The sequence below is a fragment of the Nicotiana attenuata genome, chromosome 10 (genome assembly GCF_001879085.1).
Source record: "Nicotiana attenuata strain UT chromosome 10, NIATTr2, whole genome shotgun sequence".
Lineage (NCBI taxonomy): Eukaryota > Viridiplantae > Streptophyta > Magnoliopsida > Solanales > Solanaceae > Nicotiana > Nicotiana attenuata.
The window spans coordinates 18,984,423-19,010,922 of NC_031998.1; the positions used below are offsets into that span (position 1 = coordinate 18,984,423).

General features: G+C 37.5%; 3 protein-coding genes across 4 annotated transcripts; 1 reads left to right on the forward strand and 2 right to left on the reverse strand.

Moving 5' to 3' along the window:
• On the forward strand, nucleotides 457–5,435 carry LOC109233106. Of its 2 annotated transcripts, none has more exons than XM_019398870.1 (2): nucleotides 457–2,989; nucleotides 5,145–5,435. In XM_019398870.1, the coding sequence occupies exon 1, from the start codon at nucleotides 685–687 to the stop codon at nucleotides 2,947–2,949; it is 2,265 nt and encodes a 754-aa protein (XP_019254415.1). In that variant the 5' UTR covers nucleotides 457–684; the 3' UTR covers nucleotides 2,950–2,989; nucleotides 5,145–5,435. The 2 variants fall into 2 exon arrangements, with proteins under 2 accessions (XP_019254415.1, XP_019254414.1); XM_019398869.1 differs by having other exon boundaries at nucleotides 5,178–5,435.
• Nucleotides 6,690–9,498, reverse strand: LOC109233107 (basic leucine zipper 61-like). Its single transcript, XM_019398871.1, has 5 exons — nucleotides 8,672–9,498; nucleotides 8,218–8,308; nucleotides 7,961–8,087; nucleotides 7,583–7,763; nucleotides 6,690–7,172 (listed from the first exon to the last, which is right to left on the reverse strand). The coding sequence occupies exons 1-4, from the start codon at nucleotides 9,196–9,198 to the stop codon at nucleotides 7,600–7,602; spliced, it is 909 nt and encodes a 302-aa protein (XP_019254416.1). The 5' UTR covers nucleotides 9,199–9,498; the 3' UTR covers nucleotides 6,690–7,172; nucleotides 7,583–7,599.
• LOC109233108 (adenylosuccinate synthetase, chloroplastic) lies at nucleotides 22,355–25,958 on the reverse strand. Its single transcript, XM_019398872.1, has 4 exons — nucleotides 25,468–25,958; nucleotides 23,991–24,683; nucleotides 23,486–23,797; nucleotides 22,355–22,968 (listed from the first exon to the last, which is right to left on the reverse strand). The coding sequence occupies exons 1-4, from the start codon at nucleotides 25,804–25,806 to the stop codon at nucleotides 22,798–22,800; spliced, it is 1,515 nt and encodes a 504-aa protein (XP_019254417.1). The 5' UTR covers nucleotides 25,807–25,958; the 3' UTR covers nucleotides 22,355–22,797.

Below are 26,500 nucleotides of genomic sequence, written 5' to 3' on the forward strand. Positions count from 1 at the left end.
CCTGCGCCATAATTGCCTTCTGCAAGGGATTCTGAGCTCTCTTCCCCATGGCGGCGCACGTTATGCTAATATGCACTGAGAGAAAACGGAACCTCAATTCGTAAATATCTTTCAGAATTCACAAAGCATCAAAAGAAAGTTTCGCAAAAACTTACTTTATTAAATAGTAATTAAAGAGTATTTTTTTGCCCTTTGAATCTAAATTAATTTTTATTTTTGGTATCATCAAAATTTTTACTCACGAACAAACCATGGTGGTGACAGCCATAGAGGAAGATAGGAGATGGGCAAGATGAAAAAGATGTGGATATAATTAAAATTTTAAAATATTTTCAGTTAATGACACGTGTTAGGATCTTATATTTATTTAGCTAAAAATGGTCAAATATAAAAAATGGTGTGCGTTAAATCTACTCGAATAGAGTATGTAAAAGGAATTTGCTTATAAGTTCGGGTAAACTGTGTTTTTAAGCAAAAAGAAATAAATAATAAATGGAAAGAAAAACTCCAAGAGCATAACAATATGGTACTATTTAGCAATGTTTGAGGAACTCTGCTCAGAAGGACGAACAAGAAGCAGCCCATTCTCTCAAAAATCAAAATCCTTGAAAATCCTTCCTCGTTATTTGCTCCCTCCGAGAGGAAACTCGCCCTTGACAGACGTTCTCTCCTCAAATAGACAAAATGTCAGCCTCCTCTAATTCCCAAAATCAAGTAGACCAAACCCTAGATGACTCCTCCAACCCTAATGCACAATCTCACTCTCAACCCCAAATCTTGGAACCCCTTAACCCCACAAACCAAGAAAATCCACAAAATCAAGAAACCCCAGAAGTGATTCTTGACGAAAAAGACCAAGAAAACCCTGATCAGAAAATTTCAGGTGCGGCTGATACGTTCCCTAATTTCTCTTTAAATGTGGTTTTACCGATTGCTGACTCATCAGAGGTAAGTGTTCCTGACCCTCCACTAATGTCACCCACTACTACTACTACTACTACCCACAAGCGCATCAAGCGTAAGAAGGGTAAAGCCAGCACTAAGAAGTTACAAGCCATTGAAAAAAGACTTCTAACACTTAAGCAGAACTTAAAGCCTCTTCCTTTTTTCCCTTCCAAGATTCTTGATTTTGGTAGGCATGAGAAGTTACTGAAGCGTTTGGGATTATGGGATTTTGTTCATATAGAATTCGATCGAGATTTAAGGGTGGATTTGATTGCGCAGTTAATTGCTACTTATGATTCCAAATTGAGGTATAGTTATGTTAATGATTTTAGAATCTTGGTTAATCGGGCTGATTTAGCCCGGGCACTTAAGCTGCCTGTGAAGAAGGACAGAGGTAGTGTTGATGGTCTGGACTTGGATGCTGATGTATTGTCTGAGGAGTCGATAGGTTTTCTTGAGGATTTTGTGTCGATTTGGGTGCTTTTGCATGAGGACACATTTATAATGCCTAATGAGGTCTTAAATTGGATTAAGACTATAAAAGATGGGCACCCTGAGAGAGTGGATTGGGCTGGATTGTTCTGGTTCATGGTCGAGAAGGAATTGATGAAAGGGGACCAATTAGTGGACTGTTATTATGCTGCACATTTGCAGTACTTGATAAAGTCACAGCGTGAGGAGGTATTGTTTGGTGAAGAGCCGGAAAAAATGGAGTTTGAAGTTGCTGTGAAGGAGGAGGATGACTGTGTTAATGAGGACAATGCAAAAGTTGGTGGCTCAAGTGAAGCTCAACAAGAGGATAGAGCATTAGATGAGGGACTGAATTTTGAGTTGACTTTGGGGCAGGATCTTGGCCAGAAGAAAGAGGGAAAGGATGTGGAGATGATGGATGTTGAGGAACAAAAGGAAGAGGAGGAGGGGGAGGAAGAGCAACATCGGCTTTTTTATGAGAGAACAGATGCAAATGAGCCCTTGTTACAGAGATGTAAGATGCAGGAAGCAGTGTCTTTGGATAATGATGAGGAGAAGAAAGAAGACCATGAGTTGGCAGATGATGATGAGGAGGAGGAGGAAGGAGCGGAGAGGGATGATGTTGAAGATGGATTTGATGTTATGCCTAGTGATGATACTCTTGTTGGGGATGGATTGACAGGAAATCTACTTCAAGCGATGGAAACTTCACAGATCGCATTTACGTCACAGGGGCAACTTCACGATCAGTCTTCAGTTGAGCTTCTTGCATCTAGAGCTGAGATGCATACAGGCGGTTCATTTTTTGGTAGTGGAAGTAAGAGAGAGATTGAGATTGAGCCTGACCATTCTCTCAATGGCAGCAACAAGAGGTTGAGGAATGAGGGCGCATGGGACCAGAAGCCATTAGATTTTGGTTCATGCATGGAGCAAATGCAGCAGCTAATGATGAGGGCTAGGATGATGTATGAGTCCAAAGAACAGAATGAGGAGCAATTCAACATGAACCAGCAACTTCTGATCAACGAATTGCATAAAAGGGACAGTGTAATTGAACACTTGCATAAGTCTAGATATGAAGAAGTACAAAGGAAAGACGAAGAGATTTGTCGTCTTGAACGGGAGCTTTTTATAATGGGAAATATTTTGGATGGTTACAGGAAGGCATTGAAGGATACGCAGAAGCAGTTCTCCGAGTATAGGCAAAAGTTCCATTTGCCTGAAGAACCATATTACAAAGATGCTGGTCCTGGAGGTTTAATGTTGAGCACTGCTGAAATCGAAAAGCTACGCCTCAAGCAAGAGGAAGAAAATCGATCCATTTGTTTGCTTTTGGAACAAAAAGCAAAAGAAGCGGAGGAAGAATATGCTAGTCAGTTTGAGGTTTGTATTGATAAGGTTCAGATGCTGGATAAGAGGTTGATGAACCTTGAAGATGAAATGAAGGACCTGAAAAACTTGAGGTCAAAAAGTAAAGTTCCGAAAAGCGAGGATGAAATCTCAGAAACTCCCGACTGCCCTCCAAATGAATGATTTGCTCTGCCAGATCTTCAATTCCATGGTTGAAATGCAGGTAAATGCCAACTTATGATAATGCCATACTCCCATGCACTGCTTTGCGTGATGCGTTATTTCAATCTGTTAATTGCAGGAGGTCTTTTTTGTTGCGCTGTTCCCCTGTTCTTTATATACGTAGGTCTACAATCTACTTTTTTGTGTCTTTCCCTCTTCCACAGTTGTTGTAATTTGTATGGTGCACATTATTTCTGTTAGGGTGAAACATTTATACATTACACATGTTAGACACTTTTATCTGAAAATTGCGAATTTAAAGAGAAGGAGCACCAAACATGTTGGACACTGTATAAGAGCATTGAGAATATGAATATTTAGAAAAATAAATTCAAAAAATTTAGTACAACATATCATAATCTATAGAATATATGACACCCGAATTGCACCAAATACTAAATTAAAAACATAGGGAAATGAAGAAAAATTTCTTATAATTGCAAATATTAAATTTAAAACATTTTAGAGCACCAAAAGACAAAATCATCCAGCATGAAAGGGTATGCAAAGAAAGGAAGAAAAGGCGAAGACAGGAACTCTGGATACAACAGCAGCGAACCAGTGGGACAATTCAAGTCTGCACTTCGAGTTTGCCGTTATGTGTTCCAAAGGAACTCTGGTAATCTGTCTGGCCAGTAGCTTTGTTTATTCTACTAAGGTCTTAATTTTTGTAGGTATTGGACCTATATGGTGTTAAAATAATAGAACTCATGTCTGAACCAAGGTACACCCATGCCAAAGTTAAAAGACACCCCAAAAATAAAAAATGCAAGAAAGTGTGTCGGTGGAGCCTCCTGCACATATCTGTCTGGTTTTTGTCCGAAACCAATATGCAGCATCTACATTTTAGTGTCTGTGCTTCATATATCTGAAGCTCACTCAGAAGCTCGGCACCCTAAGTAGTGCTCCGATCCAAGGAGCTATTTATGCATTATCCTTACAAGTTATAGGAGTTACAGAGGTTATTTACATCTTTGATTTCTACGGAGGAAGAATCTTTTTCTCTACAGTGAGTGCGTGAAATGTTCATGAATAAATCTATGTAAAAGACTTGGAAATCAGATACTTCAGAATTGAATATCTGAAATAAGAGAAGGTTTGAATAGATTATGATATTATTACTATAAGATACAAGAGTTAAAACATCACTTCAAGAGCTAAAACGGTAGAATGTATAGTCGAACATAGATCAAGTTGAAGATTAAACTATAAGGAAGCAAGAGTTTTAATAGTTTCAGGCGGAGATAATTCCAATTAAGTATAGGGGTCCAATTGTTGTTGGACATGCAAAGACAGAAAGTAGGTCATTGTGGATGGAAATTGCTACAAATGAAGTTCATCTACGCTTCTGCATGAGTCATAAATTGATTTGTTGGGTTTTTGCTCTACCGTTGTTTACTTAATTCTTCAATTGACTGCTTGTAAGTGTATGTAGGTTACTTCATTCAACTAAGCCGTTCCTACCTTCTTTGCAATCTCAAACCTTTACTTTGCTCTTTATTTTCTACGAATGTGCATTTCTTCATCGCAAAATTTTTAAATCTTCTGCGTTTATCTTTACTCTCATGTCGCGTTCTCTTGGACATTTTACTGTAAAACATTCAAAATTTGATCATTGTTGTTTCTTCGAAATTGAATCTTCACATTTCCTTTTTTGTGGATATTACAGTTTACCTATTAATTTGTAATTTATAATATACCCACTTTTGAATTTCCTTAAATGCCCCTAGTATCATATTAAACAAGAATCATAGCATGGGCAATTTTGTCTTTCAAATAATAAGTCTCCAAATTATACAAGGTGTTTCAGTAAAAATTCTAATAAGTTTCCGTATATTATCATGAAAAATCAAAATTTATATATTATACTTGCAAACCTTGGTAATAACAGCAGCTTGGTTAAACCCATAGATGTGCCTGCTTATGGTTATAGTTCAGAGTAGAAACTGGTATGTACCATAATGGGTATATAAGGTAGCATTTTCAGTGGAAATATTTGCTAATTGTTCGTGATACATTACAAAGCAAAATCTTGCGGACTTTTGTTTTTTCACGAGAAAGATCATCGACCTTCTGCGTAATAGGCATGTTTTCTTGTATGTGCTGGTTATCTGTGTGTCTACTAGATTTTACTCTTACATGCAGCTCTTTCACAGATGTTCAACCTACAATTGACATGTTGCTTGCAGGATGGTGATTATGCATGTATTTTGAAGAAAGCAAGCTTAAATTCCTGATCTCTAAAACTATTATTTTGGGGGCCTTGTTAGTAATGCTTTAGAGTTTCTAGTACTTGAGTTCCTGATGAATGTAGTTGTAATGTGATTGCTATTGCATAGAGGGGTATAACTTGGTTGTATGTATTTACATAATTGTACTGACTAAGAATATTTGACTTTTCATCTCTTATTAGTGATTGCATTTGTGTCCTCTGGTTATTTACAGTGCACTTCAATTCCTGTTTTGTTTATACAGTATGTGATTTTAAAATTAATTTTCTTTGTTTAGCCATCTAGTATTCCAAAATCAACTCAAGATTTTTTATCAAGGATGGAGGACTTAAACAAATTAACTTCCTATCTAGACAGAACATGTGCTTCTCATAAATTGCCAATTGCCTATAATAAATGGAGCACTTGCACTTTCCAGTTCCAGCTCTAACTAATATATTATTTATATATGCACAGTTTTTATGAGTGCAGCACCGCCAAATGCACCTTTGCTCCTCTTTCTGAAAGCTTTATCGTTACATTTGCTTTAAAAGAATTTTTCTTTTTGCAACAGTTTACATTTTTCTTGGTTCTGATTTATAGAAATCTTCACCATTGACTGGCAGTCAAAGGCTCTTTGATTACTGGAACCACATCATTAAAATTGTCATTATTTTCAGTCGTTAATCAACTAACAATGTATTCATTCAATCTCAATTTGTTTCACTCACATTTCTATTTTTGAACGTCCAAAAATGTGAAACCACATTATGTTAATACAGTCAAATTTTTCCATAACAGTATACCTATATAATAATATTGATTCGCTATAAAAATCGAGTTTTTTCGAAATTGATTTTTATATTATGTTATATTATATGTCCTCTATAGCAATATTTTACTATATATAGCAGATAAAAAATATCAGAACGAACGAGTCTGTTATAGAAATGTTTGATTGTAATAGTATCCTTTTTTACAACTTTAATCTTTTTGAAATTTGGATTCATTTAATTGTTCAAATCTACATCTCGTCGTTATAAATATCCTTTTACCAACTATTTTTCTTATCATTTTCTCATTATTTTATCATTTCTACTGGTGTAATGAAAAGACATGTTAACATAGTAAAGTATGAAGTAAGAAGAAAACATAACGAAGAAAAAGGTCATATGCGCGATACTAACTAGTTGAGAGTAAGATTCAGGTGTTCGCTTATTTTAGGCTCGTACTTGTCAAGTGCCTTGTCTTTCTATTTCCATCATAGATTTATTTATATGTTAACGTTGCGATAAGTGTGTTGACAAAAAAAAATTCATTTTAGAGAATTCCCAAATTTGTCTTAAATACAATATAAGGTGTAGTATTGAAATGAAAAAGGTATGAACAAACAAAATCATAGAGCGCACTCGTACAACTCTAACTAAAATACAATGTAAACACAAATATTATTTAAAATTTCGTAATCAGTTAAACATTCTGACATGTAAATAGAAAAAAAAAGGAAGTATTTACATTTATCAATGTTATTGCCCTCTTTGAGAGAGAATACATAGTAGCAAAAGATTTAAAAATAAAAAATAAAATAAAGCACTCACAACAAAAGACACTGAAAAAAAGAGCGTGCCATAAACTGACATAAACAGCTACCTTTCAAGAACTCCCACTTGCCCCTTCCAACAATAAAACTTTTGAAGGTAGTTGAAGAAATTAAAAAAAGAAATTAATGATTGATAAATAGAAATAAATAATAATAATAATAATAATCATAATAATAATAATAATATAACACACCCATCCCTAAGCAGAAAAACAAACTAACTTCTTATGGCCCCCTAAATTTGAGAGTTCACTGCAGAAATTCAAGTGATCTTATCTTCGTCCCCTCCATAATAAGAAACTTTCTTTGTGGGTCCAATCACCACATGAATCTGCTTAGTGCTTCTCCTTGGGCTACAATCTTTTTTCTTTTTCCTGCATAAAAAAGAGGAATTTTTACGCAAATTATTCGCTTTTTTAGTCGATATACATAAATTATAATGAGAATATATGACTATATACATAATATACATAAATTATATATATAATATATCAGCAGACTATTTCTAGTTTATGCGATTGGACAAGTAATTGTTGCTATAGCTCATCAAATTGCCTTTAATTAATTAGTCACTACTATTAATAAAAAAAGGTCTTTCTTTTTCATGGAAATTATTATTTCCCAATAAGGAAGAGTCGTTTGTACAATTATTTCACATATTAAGATCCATCATTTATTGGTACCTATCTTACTACCATTATTATGACATTATTATTTGTTAGTACTATCAATTTTCTCTTCTTCTTTTTTCTTAATAATTTATTGAACTCCGACTAAAACGTACCTAGGTGAAGGATCAGATCAGTTGACGAGCTGTTCTTTCTGCTCAGAAGCATTTGCATCTGCGGCTGCTGGTTGTGATTTTGATTGGGGTGTTAGGGTTCCATCTTCCATCTTCTTTAGGTTTTGTTGATAATATATTTGCCTCAACCTTTCTATTTCTCGCTTCAACGCTTCTTGATGAGCTTTAACAACAAAAATAACTACGTCTCAGTCCCAAAACAAGTTAGACGCTCCACTAATTAATTAATTGGCGTAGAAAAAAAAAAACTCAGCCCCTCATGATATAGAAGCATTAAGACATTGTTCGACTAATTGACTTTTAGAGGAATTAAATTAACGAATAATTTAATTAGAAGAGTAAAAAAGAAGTTAGTTTTACCATCTTTAAAAATTTTATCTTGGGCAAGAGCTGCGATTCTTTGCTTGAGGACACTGTTGTCAACATTTAGGACCAGACGTTGGTGGTCCAGAAATGCAACCCTTGGTGACAATACAGAAACTTCAGCCTTCACAATATCAGAAAGAAAAAAATAAAAGTAAGATTGATTTTTATAAATACTCTAAATCTCCAAATTAATAAAGCATATTTTAATGTTAATAGAAAAGAAAATTAAAACTGGGAATCATTTTGCATACCTGAAGTGTGGTAACACTACGTTCTAGCTCAGATATGTACTGTAATTTCCTCACCCGTGACCTTTGTGCTGATTGTCTATTTGCCAAGATCCTACAAAACCACCAATAATAGGAAAAAAAAAAAAGAATACATTATTATTCATTGTATTAATTAGCAATAATTATCAACAACCAATTTCCACTAACTTTTAATCAATAATCAACAACCATTTTATAATTATTTCACAGTTTTTCTTAGACATTGTAGTATAGTTTTACTATATAAGTTCAGAAACTTATGTTCTGAAAATTAATTTATAATACTACAATTGTATAGAGTCTCTGGATGAGGAGACATTGTTAAAAGATAATGTTAGGTGTAAAAGATGAGCCGAACGAAGAACAGAAATTCCTCCGTCTATATGTATGAAAACATTAAAACGTGACGATGAATTATTGAGTTAGAACTTTTTACCTTTTAATTCTCTTAGGATCAACAATCTTTTCACTAGAATTATTATCAGCAGTTGCATGCTGATCAGAAGCAGTTTGTTCATCGGATTTGCATGAACTTTCAACTTCTTCAGGTTCAGTCTTAAGCTGCTGCTGCTGCTGTTGCATTTCCTGGTCATCAGTGGAGATTATCGTACTCATCTTCTTTTCTTCATTAATGCTGTTATTGTCCGAAGGCGACGAAGGATTGGCAATGTCATCGTTAAACATCGACATGAGTTGTTCATCGTCAAATCTTTCAAATTCTGAACCAGTTGTTTTTCCTGGAGTTGATAGCCTTCGGCATTCTTCAACCATTGGTGCTTCAAGAAAAGCTATTGAATCACTAATGGATCTCCGATGTGAACCTCGTTTCGTCGACGAGAAGTCGAGGAATTCGTCTACCCATGACGGGTTGTGACCGGCTGTGTTGGTGTCTATTTTTTGATGATGTGAAAAAGCAGGCCAATTTGGTGTCATGTTTGGTACTTTAGGAGGTAAATGTGCCATTGGGAAGAATGAAGTGAAAAAGAGGAAAACCAAACTAGAAATGAGAATTGCAAGTGTGATTTATATAGTGAAGTGAATAACAAAACATGGAATGTTTAGGAAAAGAACATGAACACAAGGACATGAAGTGATGATTATCAACATCATCATATACTTGCATTATATTGTGTTGTTCTTTTAACTTTGGTTGGTATTGTATTGTATGATTTAAAATGAATCTAGTTATCTCAACTTTCTGTGCAATGATCAGGGATCTTCGGGAGGGGGGGAGGGGAGGGTCACATGGGGAAGATTGGGACAGCTATCTACAGCTGGTAGAGAGGTTGAGTCTCGACGGTATTACTGGAAAGTAGCAGTAATTTAATGTAGAGGAATCAGAGACCACGTGCCTTTGGAAAAAGCTTCTTATATTATACTATACTATGAGACCCCAAAACAAAAGAAAAAAATAGCCATTATAGTTTCCTTTCTTTTATTTTGGTTTGGATATGGTTAGGAATTTAAGAAGGAAATTTAACAAGAGTCGACCCAATTGGTTGGTATTCATTGGTGGTGGCAAAATAGTTGAAAGAAAACAGTTATGCACCCATATTTTTTATTAAAAAATAAGTTGGATAATAAACTTTTTAAAAAACTGGTCAAATATGGATAAGAACCATATTCTCCATTTAAAAAATGGAGGAAAACTAATAGGTTTAACTTTTACATTTGTAAAGTCTCAAATTGGGGAATCCTCAAGTTTAGAAGACTAGTAATTCTTCCAAAAGTGTGATCATATTCAAGATGTCATGGATAACATAAATATCCATATTATCCGCCGGCTAACCTATTATTTTTATCCGTATTAAATATGGGTGGGGTCAAATAATTTATCCGTTTTTTGCATTACCCGTTTTCGATCCGCCAGTTTGTAAACCCCTAGTATTCACACCCAATCCATCGTCTGAACTTACTATATTCACTCCAAAAATTGATATAGGAATCCTGACCTTCATGTCTAATGTGTCAACCTCACCCTGGTGCTCAATTGGCGAGTCTTTGTCTTAAGGCTTTTCCTTCTTCAAGTTGCTCCTCAAGCCTTTAAGTGTAATATCTTGTAGCAACATGATTTGAATTATGATCTCTTAACTATTCGCTATCATGCAAATACCAATACATTACAACTACTCACGTATAATTTTGCATGGACAAGGATTACGGGTGGAAAAATCAGTCCAAATTAAAAAATATGGTCGTCCAACCTGCTCAAGTCAATTCAATCCCGCATCTACACAAGATCCGAGGAAGGACTGCACCTTAAGTTGTATAATGTAAGTAGTGGCGGAGCTACCTTATACAAAGGTTGTCTAGAAAATTACACTATATAGTTTGGTAATTTTTATTTTATATGTATATAATTACTATATGTTGGCTCCCTTGACTTCTCCGTGTGTTTACTTCTTTATATTTTGACACTCCTTAGTGAAAATTCTGGCCTTCCATTGAATATAGGCAGCTAATTTACCCTAATACTAGAGGCGGATCCAGGATTAAATCCCAAGGGTTCAACTTTTAAGGTTTTTAATGTTGAACGCATTATATTTTTAAAGTTATCGGTTCATATATATCTACTATTTATGCAAGTTTAATGAATTTTTATATAAATTTTTTTACTCCGTGCCGAAAGTTATCGGTGCAGTTGAACCCGTGCGTAACACACTACATGCACCCCTGCCTGATACAAGCATTAATGGTTTGATTCTATTGCTCGAACCCGTGAGATATATGTCACAAAAAATAACTTTACCGCTGCTTTAAGGTTCCCTTCATGGGCTGGTCAATGACCTACCTATTTATTAACTCAGTTTTACCGAAAAAGTGCTAAACCTTTTCTTAAAACGAATTAATGAGAAAATAGAGGGTGAATCCTAATTACATATAATAACCTCTGATGTTTAGATGTATTGATGATGTAGGGCCGAATCCGAAAATGTTGTATACCGGCTACAAATGCTCAATGATTGTCAATGAATATGGTAATAAAGCATGTAATAAATGTAGATAATGGCAATGAATGTAATAAAGAAGAAATTTATCACCCAAATGTTAGATGACTTGGATGATTCTCCTTCTTGACAACAACGTGGAGTAATAGAGAATGAAGATGGATAAGGAATCTTTGGAATTTATGAATAAAAAGTGTATCGAACAATGAAATCAGTGGACAAGACAAGCTTTTGTATATTCTTTGTAGTCAACCCTTTATAATGTGCTCTTATCAGAAAAATGAAGATCCCCTTTTGTTCTTTATCTCTTCCTATTTATAGGATATTCTCAAGAAACTCTAAAAGTACAATAGAAAGAATATCCAATGGAATATTCCTTCCTTCTATTCTAAACTTTATTATACTGTTGCTTCCATGCGTTCTTTACTTGACTTCAGCACTAATCCTTTTAAATACGACTCCTCGCCATTGTGCCGTGGTCGGCTTAATCCTCAACCACGTCTACTTGCCGTTATTAAGTCTAGTCCAAATTTCGACCAATACAAACTCGTCATTTTAATCCGCTTAAATTCTTCATTTGACGCAAAAAAAATGAGATGAACGGAGGAGGAAAGAACATTCCGCTGTACTATTAGTACAAGTAGACTGTCATACACGTGCTAGTGAACACCGTCTGATGAATGGAAAAGGAGTACTCCAATTGAAGTAGATGTCAATCACAGGCTTGCATGAATTTTGGGACATGATTGGGCACAAACTTCCTCACTACTTACACCAATCCAAAATAATCATCGACATGTGAAATTCATCATGTTCCTGAGATTGTGCAGTACTTGTTCATCCGCCTCTGAACTTTGCTTTCTGTAGAACGTGTCATGATTTTCAATTTGATTTAAAATAGACCAAAAAAATAGTAGTAGTAGTATCTCTTAAAGCATGAGACTGACAACGAATAAATTTTACTCCTATATAAACAACTTGCTACCTCCATAAATAATCAGTCACAGCTAAGGCGGCAAACGGGCCGGGACCGGGCCTAAACGGGCCTCGTGGGTTGGTCCTAAATTGGCCGGTCCTTTGTAGGCCCGGACTTCGTGGGTCAGGCTTAAACGGTCTCGGGCTTCGTGGGTCAGGCTTATATGGTCCCGGGCTTCGTGGGTTTTTGGAGGTAAGGTAAGCGGACTAGGACCGGGATCACGAACTAATGGTCCCGGGTTAAGTGGGCCGGTCCTGGGCCTATGTGGGCCTAAGTGGGCCTGGTCTATTTTTTTTAATTGTATATCTAAGGCAATTTCTTGTAAATTATATATATATATATATATAAATATNTAAGTGGGCCTGGCCTATTTATTTGTTTAAATTTTTTATCTAAGGCATTTTCTTGTAAATTATATTATATAGTTGTGACTTAAAATTTTTTAATTCAAATTTAAAACACAAAATATTGTAAAAAGATATTCAAAGGAATGCGTTATAAGTTTTATTATTATGACATTAACAAAACATGTCCCAATCTTTCTTAGCCTTCCCCCTCCCATGGAATGAGCACAACAAGATGCTAATACCACCATTGATAAGAAAAAGAAACTAATCAAGATGTGCCAAAATACAAGTTAAATATTAATTTTACATTGTATCTCTTACAAAATTTCATAAATCCTTCAAGGTTCGGAGGAATTACCGTTGGTGGTGGCGGAAAGAAGCTTGTTCATCACCGCTTCTGGGCGAAGCTGCATCTTCCGCAAGTTCAGCTAGCATTACTTCGTAAGCTTCGTCTACCTCTGGCTGTGATTCTGCAAGTCCAAAATTTCTTCGTTCCGAACGGATTCAATCTCTGAAAAGTACTGATTTTTCCAAGCTCTCCCTCATAGACGCTCTATAATCACCGAGTTGAAGTCTTGCTTGACCGAAAGCGCTCTCCGGTGCCACTGTTGAAGCTTGGATGGTTAAAATGTCTCGGATCATCCTTGAAAGGATCGGAAAGTATTTTTCTTTGTTCTTCCACCATTCCAAAAGATTAAACGAGCCGTTTGGATCTTCCTTAAGTCCCTGTGACAAATAAACTTCAAGCTCATTTAGTTGCAAACAATCACTAGTAGTACTACAACCTTGAGAACCCCTGAACCCGGTCCAAGCAGTAAGTTCTCTTACTCCTGCAGTTCTTTTAGCTGATTGAGAACTAGAAGAATAAGGAGTTGGAACATCTGGTCTAGCATTATTTATTGCAATTTGATAAGCACTATAAATAGTTAGAGCATTTATTTTAATTGAGGCTTGTGTGTCCGAAAGTGTAGACAACTCCTCAGCTTCAAGTGCTAAACTATTATAAATAGATCGATACCAATATTGAGGACCACCTAATTTTATAGTAGGATTTAACAAGGCAGCAATACCATAAATAGGGGGAATAGGAAAAAAATATTTTTTAAATTTCTTTCTCATAGAATCAATAACTACTTCATAAATTTCCCCACCCTCTGAAAAATGAGCAAACAAATTTGCAAGATAAACTAAACAGTTCGAAATAGTAGGATAATATTGCCCAGAAAATTCATTTGTAGCAACATGAAATTTTTCTAAAAAATCTACAAGCATTTTAACATTAGCCCAATCCGCATTTGTAAGGTGCTCATCATCATCACTTACATGAGCATTAAAAGTTGAGTTTATGGGGTTTCTATATTCATATGCAACAACTAAACTTTCATACATGTAATTCCATCTAGTTGGACAAGCTTTAGGAACCTTTCTTTCTCTTAGGCCAAATTCATCGCATCTTTTAAAATATTCTCTAAGTCTACTGTAGGCATATAAAATTTATTGATCTCAAATTCAATAAATAATTTGGATTATATTTTAGATATATTAGTCCAAATAAATATTTTGGGCTAATATAATTGGGTTAATTATATAAGACCAATATTATTGGGCTAGCTCATTTAATTGGGCTAAAGTAATGAGCCCACTTCATTATGCCCAATATGCCATCTTCCTAGAGGCCCAGTTTGGTGCCATGTGTTAAATGACGTGGCGCGCCAAGTAAAATGGAAGAACCAATAGGATCATGCCACGTGGCAAAATGACAAGGCATGCCAAGTCACACTAAAAGACCAATGAAATCGCGCCATATGTGCAAGTGACATGTTCTGGCCAATCAAATGCGTCCATGTCACACTTCAATTTGATTGGTCGGAAAGAGTTTGTTCTTATCATAACTCTTCCCTTCCACAACTATAAATAGGGGTCTTCATAACTCAGAAAAGAAACCAGAAGTTATAACAAGAAGCAAGAGAGAGCTCGTGGATCAAACACCGCAAATTTCTCTACAAGTTTCAAGCTTCAAGCAATCAAGTTCAAGTTCAAGAAATAAAGTCCAAGCTCAAGAACGAAGAACGAATCAAGATCAAGTTCAAGCAATCAAGCTCAAGCTCAAGCTCAAGAACAAGATCATCGTTCGTGGAAACAAATATAGATTCAAGATCAAGCTCAAAGGCCCTTGAATTTATTTATATTAGAAAAGAAGAATCAGAGGATTCATAGAGATTGTAACACTCAAATATTCGAAATAAAATACTACGATTGTTGCGATATTTTTCGGTCTTGATTTTATTTTCTCGACGCAAATTTATTGTCTACAAATTCTGGCACGCCCAGTGGGACAATCTCTACCTCTCATCTCAACTTTTCAATCACCAAAGTTCAAGAACATTGAAATGGCTTCAAAGAAAATCAACTCCGTTTCAACTTCCACCAAGGCTGCTAACTCCAGGTTCTATGCTGATGTGGAAAGCATCCTCGATGTCACCTTTGGAAGCTTCGGACCAGTTAAGAGGAGCAAAGCAAGCTCTTTAAGACAACAAGCACCCCAAGTGATGTCCGCATCAACCCCTGTTTTTGGATCTTCATCCTCAAAAGGAGCAAGATCTGCCACAAACGCATCTGAAGGAGGAAGCGATGTTGCTGAAAAGATCAAGAAAACTCTTGCTCTACTACCGGCTCCAGGCACCCTGCTGTGAAGGAAGATGATGATGCTTCAAGTGATGGATCCTCCCCACTTACACCACATAGCGTGAGCCAATCAAGGATCAATCTGTGTGAAAATCCATGCTACTCTCCGTCATCGACAACAATCATGCAAGCCATGGTGACAAACACTTCATCCATGGAGGAGCAGTTGGCAAACTTGACGGAAGCAATCGCTGGATTGACCAAATGCATGCAAAATCAAGAGGCTAGAATTGACAAGCTAACAGATAGGGTAGGAATCTTGATGGAAGAAGAATCTACCCATGCACCCGGCAAGCTCCCAGAAGTCCTAGAGAGTGACTCTCCCCCAAGACAAGCAGCTTCCATTAAGGCTATCCCTGTCTCATCTGAAGGGATGATTCCAATCGATCAACTGAAGGAGTTCATCGAAGGAACCATTAAAAACAAATATGAAATTGCTGCCAAATCCTCTCTTACATATGCAAAGCAGTACACTGCAAGGGTCGATATGTTGAAGATGCCTGCCGGCTATCAGCCTCCGAAGTTTCAACAGTTTGATGGTAAAGGTAACCCAAAGAAACATGTTGCGCACTTCGTGGAGACGTGCAATAATGCTGGGACTTATGGAGATTACCTCATCAAGCAGTTTGTCCGCTCACTAAAAGGAAATGCTTTTGACTGGTACACGGACCTCGAGGCTGGATCTATCGACAGCTGGGATCAACTAGAGCAAGAGTTCCTCAATCACTTTTATAGCACAAGACGCATGGTGAGTATGATAGAGCTTACAAATACTCGTCAACAAAAGGGGGAACCAGTTATCGACTTTATCAATCGTTGGAGGAATGCAAGCCTCAACTGCAAAGACAGGCTTAGTGAAGCTTCAGGCATAGAGATGTGCATCCAAGGCATGCATTGGGGATTGCGCTACATCTTGCAAGGTATTAAGCCTAGCACGTTTGAAGAACTTGCAACTCGTGCCCATGACATGGAATTGAGCATGGCCTCCGTTGGAAATGAAAGGCTGCCCATCTACGAACCTCGTAAAGGGAATGACAAGCAAGAAGTTAGAAAGTGGGGCAAGTTCGTACCCAAGTCTGAAAGCAAAGAAGCTATGAATGTCAACACGTCACCTATGAAGTTCACGACGAAGGTGAGCAAGAAGCAAATTATGAAATCCACTTCTTTCCACGATAAGCCAAGTGGAAAGTTGACTCTAAAGGAAATGCAAGAGAAAGAGTACCCATTTCTGGATTCTGATGTGCCATCCATTTTCGAAGAACTCCTCGAGTTAAATCTTATTGAGCTGCCGGAGATGAAGCGACCAAATGAAGCTGGGAAAACAAATGACCCAAATTACTGCAAATATCACCGACTTGTAAGCCACCCTCTAGAGAAGTGATTTGTCTTCAAGGACAAAGTCATGGACTTGGCTCGCGAAAAGAAGATCGTGCTTGAAGATGAGAAAGCAAGCGCAAACCAAGCTCTATCACCTTTGGCTCATTCAGTCCGGATGAATTATGTGGTTTTAAAGAAAGTAAAGATGAAGAATTACTGGAGAGCGACAAAGCTGAAGTCAATCAATCTGATAATGATGAAGGTTGGACATTGGTAACTCGTCGTAGGCATCACAAAAGGAGCCCACGAAAGGAATCAATAGAACAACCAACAAGGAAAATGATGGTGAAAAGACCAAGGAGATGGAATCCAGTTAGGCATTTGAAGAAAGCAAAAGTGGAGATGCACCATTCTCAAAAGCCACGAAATCCAGTGACCTTGGAGGAGTTTTTACCAGGTTGGTTCCGCACGAAGATTTCCCATGAGGGCATTGATGCCTCTTGTTGCCATACTGACTAAGGGGAAGAAAAGAGTGATGACCTACCGTTGGCACCATCTCCGGAAAAGCCCATCGAGTCCACTCCTCAAGAAGTTAATGCTTGTGAGGAAAAGGTCACGTTCACAAATGACGATCTTTTGCTAGGTGACACTCCTCATAACCGCCCATTGTACCTGGTTGGCTATATGCGCGATGAAAGGGTAAATCGGATTTTGGTTGATGGAGGATCCTCAGTGAACATTTTGCCAATCCACACTATGAAAGAACTTGGTATTCCCATGAACGAACTCTCAGAAAGTCGTGTGATGATCCAAGGATTCAACCAAGGGGGCAAAGAGCCATAGGCGCGATCAGGTTGGGAATCACTATTGAAGATATGCAATCAAGTGCATGGCTGCATGTGATCGACGCGAAGACTTCATACAATGTTTTGCTTGGGAGGCCTTGGGTACATGAGAATAAAGTAGTTCCATCTACCTACCATTAATGTTTAAAATACTACGAGGGTGAAGTCGAGAAGACGGTAGTTGTTGATGATGAGCCATTCACCGAGGCTGAGTCACACTTCGCCAATGCAAAGTTCTACTTGAAGAACCACATTGTGAAGGAGCTGAAAGCTGATGATGGCATGAAAAGCAAGAATAAAGAGCCCTCAACTAAAAGAGGAGGTGACAACTGGTGAAGCCAAAGCTGTTAGTAAGGAGGTACAACCCAACGCGAATAAATCTTATAGAGGGAATATTACGTCTTATGGCAAGAAAGTAAGTCCGGCGCTCCAATATGTCCCTAAAAGGAAGAAAGATGAAGGTGAATCATTTAATCGCCAAGCTAACATGCTAAAGGAGTTAACTCTTCCGGTCAAACGAATTGAGGCAGTAAAGTCGTCCTCAATGCCGCTTGCAGGGTTTGTAGCCCAAAATCGTTTGCAGAATGTGGCACTCCCTACAAAGCAAACAGATTAAGGTTATGATCCTAACGCTTACAAGCTATTTGCAAAAGCTGGATACAATCCCAATGAGCCGTCAAAGTTAGGGAAGCTCCCATCAGAAGCTGCAACGAGGCAACCACGTGAAGGTTTGGGATACAAACAACCGTCACCAGTGCGCATCTCAATAAGAAGGGCGAGCAGCAATTATATCACTGTAGAAGATGAATCAGCCCCTTCTAACAAGCCTTCTGTCTTTGATCGACTTGGAAAATCACCTGTGAGGACCTCCGTGTTTGAAAGATTGGGTCTACTAAAGAAGGGGAACAAGTTCCGGAGAAATTTTCAAAGCATAAGAACACCCGCTTCACCAAAATCCATGAGATCTCTAAGGATTTCCATAGTTTGGTTCCTTCTAGAATGAGGCGACAAACAAAACTTGTGGTTTCATGTAAAGAAGTACTGAAGGCAAAGCCATATACTGTGGTCTATACTAAGGAACGTGATGAAGATGAAGAAAGTGTGGGTTCTTCGTATCATGTTACTGTACAAGTCGAGAATGACATTCCATCTTCAATGGAAGATAATACAGAATTGGAGGATGTTTCGCCGTGTTATCACATATCCTTCAATGATGGGGACCCTCAAGAAGATGAAGATGCGAAAGATGCTCCACCTGAACATGAAGAAGGAGTGAAGATGACAGTTGATGCCTTAAAAGAAGTTAACCTTGGCACCAATGAAGAACCAAGACCCACCTACCTAAGTGCTTTACTAGAAGCTGATGAAGAGAGCACTTATATTGAGCTACTCAAAGAGTTCAGGGATGTCTTTTCTTGGAGTTACAAAGAGATGCCTGGCTTGGACCCGAAAGTAGCAGTCCATCACCTTGCAGTCAAAAATTGTGCTTGCCCTGTTAAACAAGCTCAAAGGCGTTATAGGCTAGACTTGGTTCCCTTGATTGAAACCGAAGTTAACAAACTCATCGAAGCTGGTTTTATTCGCGAAGTTAAATACCCAACATGGGTTTCAAGTATTGTCCCTGTAAGGAAGAAGAATGGCCAGATTCGAGTGTGTGTTGACTTTAGAGATCTCAACAATGCATGTCCGAAAGATAAATTTTCACTTCCTATTCCAGAGCTGATGATCGATGCTACTACTGGTTACAAGGCAATGTATTTCATGGACGGTTCGTCGGGCTATAACTAAATACGCATGGCACCATAAGATGAACAGAGTTTTTGCAGAAAAGAGTCTATGTAATTTGATTTTAAATTGAAGATAAAGGATTTCCGTTTCAAATTTGATCTGAAGGTCGCTAAATCAATTAGAATATTCTGTTCCTGATTTGTAGCGCGCCTAATTAGGAATGTCACACCTGCTTTTTACACACCTACCCCGAAGGATAAATGTATAAGGGAGTTTTTCCATTTAAAGTGACATTATTCGAAATGGGATTATTTATTTATTTTTAGAGTCGCCACTTGGGAAAGGATTGGCTTTTGGTGTCCCAAGTCACCGATTTAATTTAAATCCCAAATCGAGAAAAATTTCGACTTCCCAATTGGAGTCTGCGAACCAGAAATTCTGAATAAGGAATTTTGTTGACCCGAGGGAAGGTGTTAGGCACCCCCGGATCCCGTGGTTCTAGCACGGTCGCTTAAATTATTATAAATGGCTAAAAATCTGGTTTTAAACATGTTTTAATTTATGCCTTTTAAATTTAAACCGCTTTTATTATTATTTTTTAAAGAGAATTGCAACATCGTGAAAACGCGTCTCGAACCACGTCACATAAATGCACCCGCGGTTTTTGACACATTTCGACTTCGTTGAGATTTGGAGTTGGGTCACATAAATGTGACCCCGTATTTAGGAAGGTAGAATTATTAAAAGCGCGCCTAAAGCGACTAACGTCTTTTCAACTTTGTGGGAGGCCGTGGAATTCGCTAAACGGCACGCCCAAATTCTAAGGATTTAAAATACTAAGCAAGCGAGGGCCATGCATTTTAAGATTTTATTTTGGCATGGCGCACCCCAAATTATTCCAAAAGGCTTTACTCAACTAAAACAAACTACGGATATTCATATTTAAAACAAACTACGGATATTCATATTCATAGGCCAAATTATTGAATTCTTTCACTAGTAAGCTAGTACATCAATTAAGCAAAAGGATCACTGTTTATTACGCATATGACGGTAACAGCTCACCTACACGATTCAATGGCATTTCGTAATGAATTAAACCATATCTGACTACATGAAAGGCTAACTATAAGGAAAACAAAAACTAAAAAAATAAACTAAAATGAGGACAACATTAACGGAAAGGAATCCAAAAGGGATATCATGGTTTTTAAATTAATATGAAACAAGCAAAATTACACATGGGCATATAACTGGCGCAGCAAGCATGAATGAACAAAAAAAACCTTTCTCATTTTGTTTCTTCTGTCATCAGAATTATCCCCAAATCTTCATCAACACAAGGTAATGGTAGAACTGAAACTTGAGACTATAAAGGTGATTAAATAGAACACAGATATTACACATATCTACTTAAGTGTCCATTTGAAATAAGCTTAAAAAGGGTATGAAAATCAGTAGAAATCAGCTTCAAAATATAACCAATCACAATTACTAAGGCAACATGATAACAAATACATAAATTTCAAGCTATATAAAACATAGTAGAAACAACATGGAGACAGACCTCAATATAGATCGTCTCGCTGCTTTGAAATCGAAAGGAAAGATGAAATACAGCAACAAAGAATCGAACTGGTACCGCGAACCAACAACGAAACTCGAGTCGGCAACTGGACAACGACCTCAAATCGTTTCCGGCATCTCACTCCAACGCAGCTTAGTCGAAGAACGTGGTGTTGTGTGTGTTCTAGATTTCGTGTGTCTGTCCGTGTGAGTTCCGGCGAGTGGATAGTGAAGGCTGTGTGTGTCCAAATCAGAGTGAGGTCATGAGGGTCCGTGTGTGGTTGAAGAGAGCACACAGGGCCGTTGGTTGTGAGGGTGACGAAGAAGATGGAGTCTGGGTAATCGTCTGGTTTAGTTGAAGACGAAGCAATACGGTAGGGGAAGGGGGTCCCTTGGAGAAGATGAAGTCTTTTTGGTTTTTGCTTGCTGAAATTGCGGCGCTAGTGTATCCTTTTTCCAGGCGTATTTTGTATGTGTATATGGTGTGTTTGTGGTGTAGGTAGTATTACATAGGGTAGGGATTAGGTTAGGGGTATAGGACCGTGTCTCTCAGGACACACAAATGGGGATCATCAAACTGCCGATCACGGATACGCTCCAATAATGAAGAACGAGCGACCATACAAGCTAACACTCTGCTAGGCTCAGAAATGTCCAACCTCACAAATCGATTGGCCAGGGCCTGAATATCCAAAGCAAGCGGTCTNTGTTTTCAAGATTATAAAAATAAAGATAGGGTACTATTTTTTATAATTTTTTTTTTTTGAGATTAAAAATGACTATAAAATATTAATAGACCTATTTTTCGTAATTTTTTTTATTTTCTTGTAATAAAATAAAGTAAAATAGTAAAAAGTAGTTGATATGGCGATATTAGGCCTAAACTAAATATTTACATGCTAAAATGGGTAAAATTTCGGGGAGGGTCAAAAATCACATGTCGACAAGGAAGATTCAGCTACTAATAATTAGTATTTAATGAATGATATAATAATTGTAGAAAAAGTGTGAACATGGCGGGTAAATTTGGTAATAAAGTTTCATATATGGTATAGGAATGAAAAAATCCCCTGAATTAATTATATAAGTCCAACATATATGTATTAAATAAATAAGTCTTAATCCATTGGGCTAGCCCATTTAATCGGGCTAAAGTCATGAGCCCACTTCATTAAGCCCAAGATGTCATCTTCCTAAAGGCCCAGTTTGGTGCCACGTGTCAAATGACGTGGCGCGCCAAGTCAGGCGGAAGAGCCAATAGGATCATGCCACGTGTCAAAATGACAAGGCATGCCAAGTCACAGTAAAAGGCCAATAAAATCATGCCACATGTGCAAGTGACATGTTCTGGCCAATCAAACATCTCTTTAAGTACAAAAGATTATGATTCGTAGTGTGTTTATGTAGTTTCAAAAATAAAATTTTTATTTTGTAAGTCTTAAGAAACAAATTTCTGAATCCACAACAAAGAATACATGCATTCACCCTCGTATTCTGAATCCCACTATTCTTTTTGGATACAAGGAAGTAATACGTGATACAGATCAATAAGCCAATAAATAATTAGAAAGCAAACCGTTCAATATTGGCAAGGCACACACAATACTTGTTTAAATGTACTCCAAGAATAATCACAGCTTTTGCAATATGAATTCAAGAATCGTCAAAAATGGAAGACCAGGACACCAATTTTGCAATACTGAAAGGTTGACTAAGTGATGTTCGTCAACATAGAGAACAAGAAGAGGAAAGAAAGCTCAACTTTCATGAATTTAATAAGTTACAGTACTGGAATATGCAGCAACACACAGAGTTGAAGCTAAAATGGAACTCGGCCATATAAGCACAGAGCTGTTGCATCCAACTGAAATTACAATCTTTTTCATCATTGCAGACTTGCAGTTAATCCTCTTATTTGGGGAGGCATGAAACCCAAGCAACCCGGTGCCAATTCAATTCTTGCCTGATTTTTCCTACCGAGGTTCAACAAAATGCCGAAAGGGCAAAAAAAGGGGGTGGAATGATATCTAGTTTACTATTAGGCAATAACATCAGATTGATAATCCTTGATGTTACTACAAGCTTAGCCTAAGGTTTACCAGCAATTCGAAGAATAGGGTTACAACAGTATGACAAAAAAAAATCTAAAATCACTTGTAGATAAGGGCATCACGACCAGGCCCAACACCAATGTAATGGACAGGTACCCCAACAAGCTCCTCTATCCTTTCTACATATTCACGTGCAGCCTTGGGCAAGTCCGAATACTTTCTGACAGAAGAAATATCACTTTGCCACCCGGGCATAACTTCATATTCCACCTATGTAGATTGGATGAACCGAATAAATTCAGAATACAAGAAAGTACAAAATGGTAATAACAAACATGCAACAGGGGGGGATAAAGAAGATTCAATGTGCGTACTGAAGGTCTCGGGGATATGAACAGCCAATAGGGAAAAATCATGAAATATTAGAGAAAAAGACAAAAACGGAAGGAAACAAAGTATAATAAAACCCAGAAAATTCATTTTCTACCACCTTCCAATCATAGGGTAGAGGAAACCAAACTGGAGTTAACTCCTCACTAAAAACAAATCTTTCATGAAAAAGATTTTACGCTTTTCAGCGAATTCAATGTGTTAACATGACTGCATTTCCCTAAAACATTCACATGAAAGTTGGAACTAATAATCTAGGCTTCCAAACACCAAGAAATATAGAGAAAAAAAGGCCTAATGTGTCCAGGCAGTCTTTGAGTAGTTGCACTCACTTCACTTCTGGCCCACAAAATCATCACACAAAAGGATGTCGAAGAAGAAAAAGAGAAGAACTTACCTTTATTTGCTCAAGAAGACGAAGATCAGAAGGAAAAGAGTTTAATGTTGAACCATCAGGATGCCTGTAAGTAACACCCAACTGAATTTCTGATAGATCTGACAGAACATCTAGTTTTGTTAGGTTTAGAGAAGCAAATCCATTTATCTGACAGCAGAATCTCAGTGCAACTATGTCTAGCCAACCACAGCGACGTGGGCGTCCAGTAGTTGTGCCAAACTCCTGCCCAGCAAAACGAAGAAGGTCACCACCTTTGCCCATAATTTCTGTTGGGAATGGACCAGAACCAACTCTTGTGGTATATGCCTTAACCTGCAGGAAAAGCATAAGTTAAAAATGCACAATATTTGGCTGCTCTGCGCTTAAAACACAAAACACAATAAAGGGAGATTGAAGGACCATGCAGTGAATTGGTTCCTAAGAGCTAGTTGAACATCCATGAGAATTATTCATTCTTCAGTATAAAAGGAGAAAAAATATTTTAAGAAAAATCAAGTTTGCTTACCACACCAACAAGATCACCGACAACTCTAGGAGCAATGCCAAGACCTGTGCAGATTCCACCAGCTGATGGACTCGATGAAGTCACAAAAGGGTATGTTCCAAAATCGATATCCAACATTGTTGCCTGACCCCCTTCAACCAAAATCTTCTTTTTCTGAGATATAGCATCATTCATAAAGTGCACAGTATCTGTAATAAAGGGTTCCAACCTCTCAGCAAATTTCTTGTAGCGTTCCACTTCTTCCTTGAGCATGTCAGGGCCATAGTTAAAGCCTTGGAACCTTGAAGCTGCATCTGATAGTAAAAGATCAAGCTGCTGGGGGAATGTATCCATATGCCTTAGATCACTTACCCTTATACCATTTCGAATAACCTTGCTTGAATAGCAAGGCCCGATGCCTCTCTTGGTAGTGCCAATAAAGGATTTAGCTAGCTCAGCTTCTCTAAGCCCATCTACTTCTTGGTGAAAATCAAATAACAAGTGAGCACGATCAGACACCAAGATCCTTCCTTGGCAAGAGACTCCATTAGATTCAAGATTATCAATTTCTTTAAATAGTCCTGGTAGATGCACCACGACTCCGCTACCAATAACACATACCGTTTCCTCATTGAGAATCCCTGAAGGGACAAGGTGCAGAGCAAACTTCTTCCCCTCGGAATTGTAAATAGTGTGCCCAGCATTGGCTCCCCCCTGACAGCAAGAAACATATTGAAGAGCTCAGCTAGTTAACATGTTTATCTATCCCAGGCAATAATCTAAAGTGGAATGATAGGATGGTCACAAAAACAAAAGCAAATACCAAGTTTAAGACCAATTGGAATTGGAAAAAAAAATACATATAAACATTCTACAAAAATATTTGATCTAAATATTAATGAAAATTCCATAATAATGGAGAGACTCTAGAATCAAAATATAGAATTTGAAACAGCTCTACAGAAACTACAATTAAGTCTCAGTATGCATCTTTTGGAGACCTCTTGTATCCTAATTCACCCACTTACTGAAACAAAATATATCTCATGGAAATTCCAAACGACGGAGCAAGCACTGTTCTTGATATGGCCTAAAAATCACTCCAAGACTTTAGCTTTACAGTCTCAGTGTTACTCAACAAGCTATAACAGTTACTTGTTGTAAGTCAAAAACTCTTTAGGAACATAAACTCAAATTCCCTATGTCCTCTCCTTTTGAGTCTGCTCTAAAAAGAATGATACCTTGTTATATTTAGAAACAATTTAATTTTAAAATTCAGATTTTGCCATTTATGAGATAATTTAAAGTCACGCAAATGTTACGACTTGTTTTAGAGCCCAAGTTTCAAAAATCTTTCTTTTAATATGTTCAAAAAAATGACACTTTTTTAAATATAAAAATAAGTTAACTTAAAAATTTGGATTTTGCGATGATTTATAGTCACGCAAATGTGAAACCAGGCAAACAAGCTCAACAGAGGGAGGTTATAAATATATACCTGACAACGAGCAACAATATCGAAATGTTTAGCCAAAATATCAACTAGCTTTCCTTTTCCTTCATCGCCCCATTGGCAACCCAAGACGCCAGATACCTGACTCAGTGACTCAATTCGAGTCAACCCCGAGTCGCTGACTCCCTGATGCTCCACTACCGAAGCAAGCGGCTTTGTTGAACAAACAATAATTGAAGGAGCCTTATTCTTTTTCTGAAGCTGAAGGAGCCTACAGCTGTAGCTCCCACTGTAACCGAGAGCCCCACTCCGGTGAGTTGACTTCGTCGAGGTGGTGATTGGGTTGGAGTCGATCCTCAGGGTTGAGATGTTCATGGTGTTCATGGCTGCGACGGCGGCGTACGGTGGCGCTGTGCTCGGAAAAAACGAATATATGCGGAGAGACAGAAGGAGGAGGAAAAGAAGCTTTTCAAGGGTTTAAGAAAGAAAAGTTGAGAATATTTTAGGTGGGACCAATTGTTGTGAGTCGCATCAGATACGTCGCATAAGTAGAATTTACAAGGAGAATGATAATAATGGTCCTTAATAGAAAGAGTCCCTAAAATATGTAAAACGGAAAAGGGTTAAAAATGCCATAAACTATTGAAAAAGGTTTAAAAATATCTTTTATTTATTTATTGGGCTAAAAATATCTCTCCATCCATCTTTTTTGTTTACTTATGCCCTTTGACTGTTAAGTAAATGCTGATTTAAAAATAATTATTATTTAAATTCCACGTGGCAACTTCTTATTGGTCGAAATTAAAACATCTAACCTATTAGAAAGACTAACCCATATCTAACCATTTTTCGGACTAACCCGCCCCAAACATTGACCTGACCCGAATAAAAAGTTCAAAAAAAAAAAAGACACGCCGCCTCCATCTAACTCTGGGTTATCTATGCCCCTACTCTCATACTTTGGAACAAAAATACTCTGTGCCACGTGGCAACACCAGATTAAAACGACCCATTTCTTTTTTTTAGCCCGACCCCTATTTCAGTTTTTTTTTAAAAAAAACTTCAGTATATTTTGTTA

Excerpts from the sequence above, each read along its gene's own strand:
- LOC109233108 (XM_019398872.1), bottom strand. The coding sequence starts at position 25,806 with ATGAACACCATGAACATCTCAACCCTGAGGATCGACTCCAACCCAATC. Across the intron at positions 23,798-23,990 it reads TCGGTGATCTTGTTGGTGTG|GTTAAGGCATATACCACAAG; the intron begins GTAAGCAAACTT and ends CTTTTCCTGCAG. Across the intron at positions 22,969-23,485 it reads GTCTTCTTGAGCAAATAAAG|GTGGAATATGAAGTTATGCC; the intron begins GTAAGTTCTTCT and ends CAATCTACATAG.
- LOC109233107 (XM_019398871.1), bottom strand. The coding sequence starts at position 9,198 with ATGGCACATTTACCTCCTAAAGTACCAAACATGACACCAAATTGGCCT. Across the intron at positions 8,088-8,217 it reads GTAGTGTTACCACACTTCAG|GCTGAAGTTTCTGTATTGTC; the intron begins GTATGCAAAATG and ends GATATTGTGAAG. Across the intron at positions 7,764-7,960 it reads AGATAAAATTTTTAAAGATG|CTCATCAAGAAGCGTTGAAG; the intron begins GTAAAACTAACT and ends TTGTTGTTAAAG.
- LOC109233106 (XM_019398870.1), top strand. The coding sequence starts at position 685 with ATGTCAGCCTCCTCTAATTCCCAAAATCAAGTAGACCAAACCCTAGAT.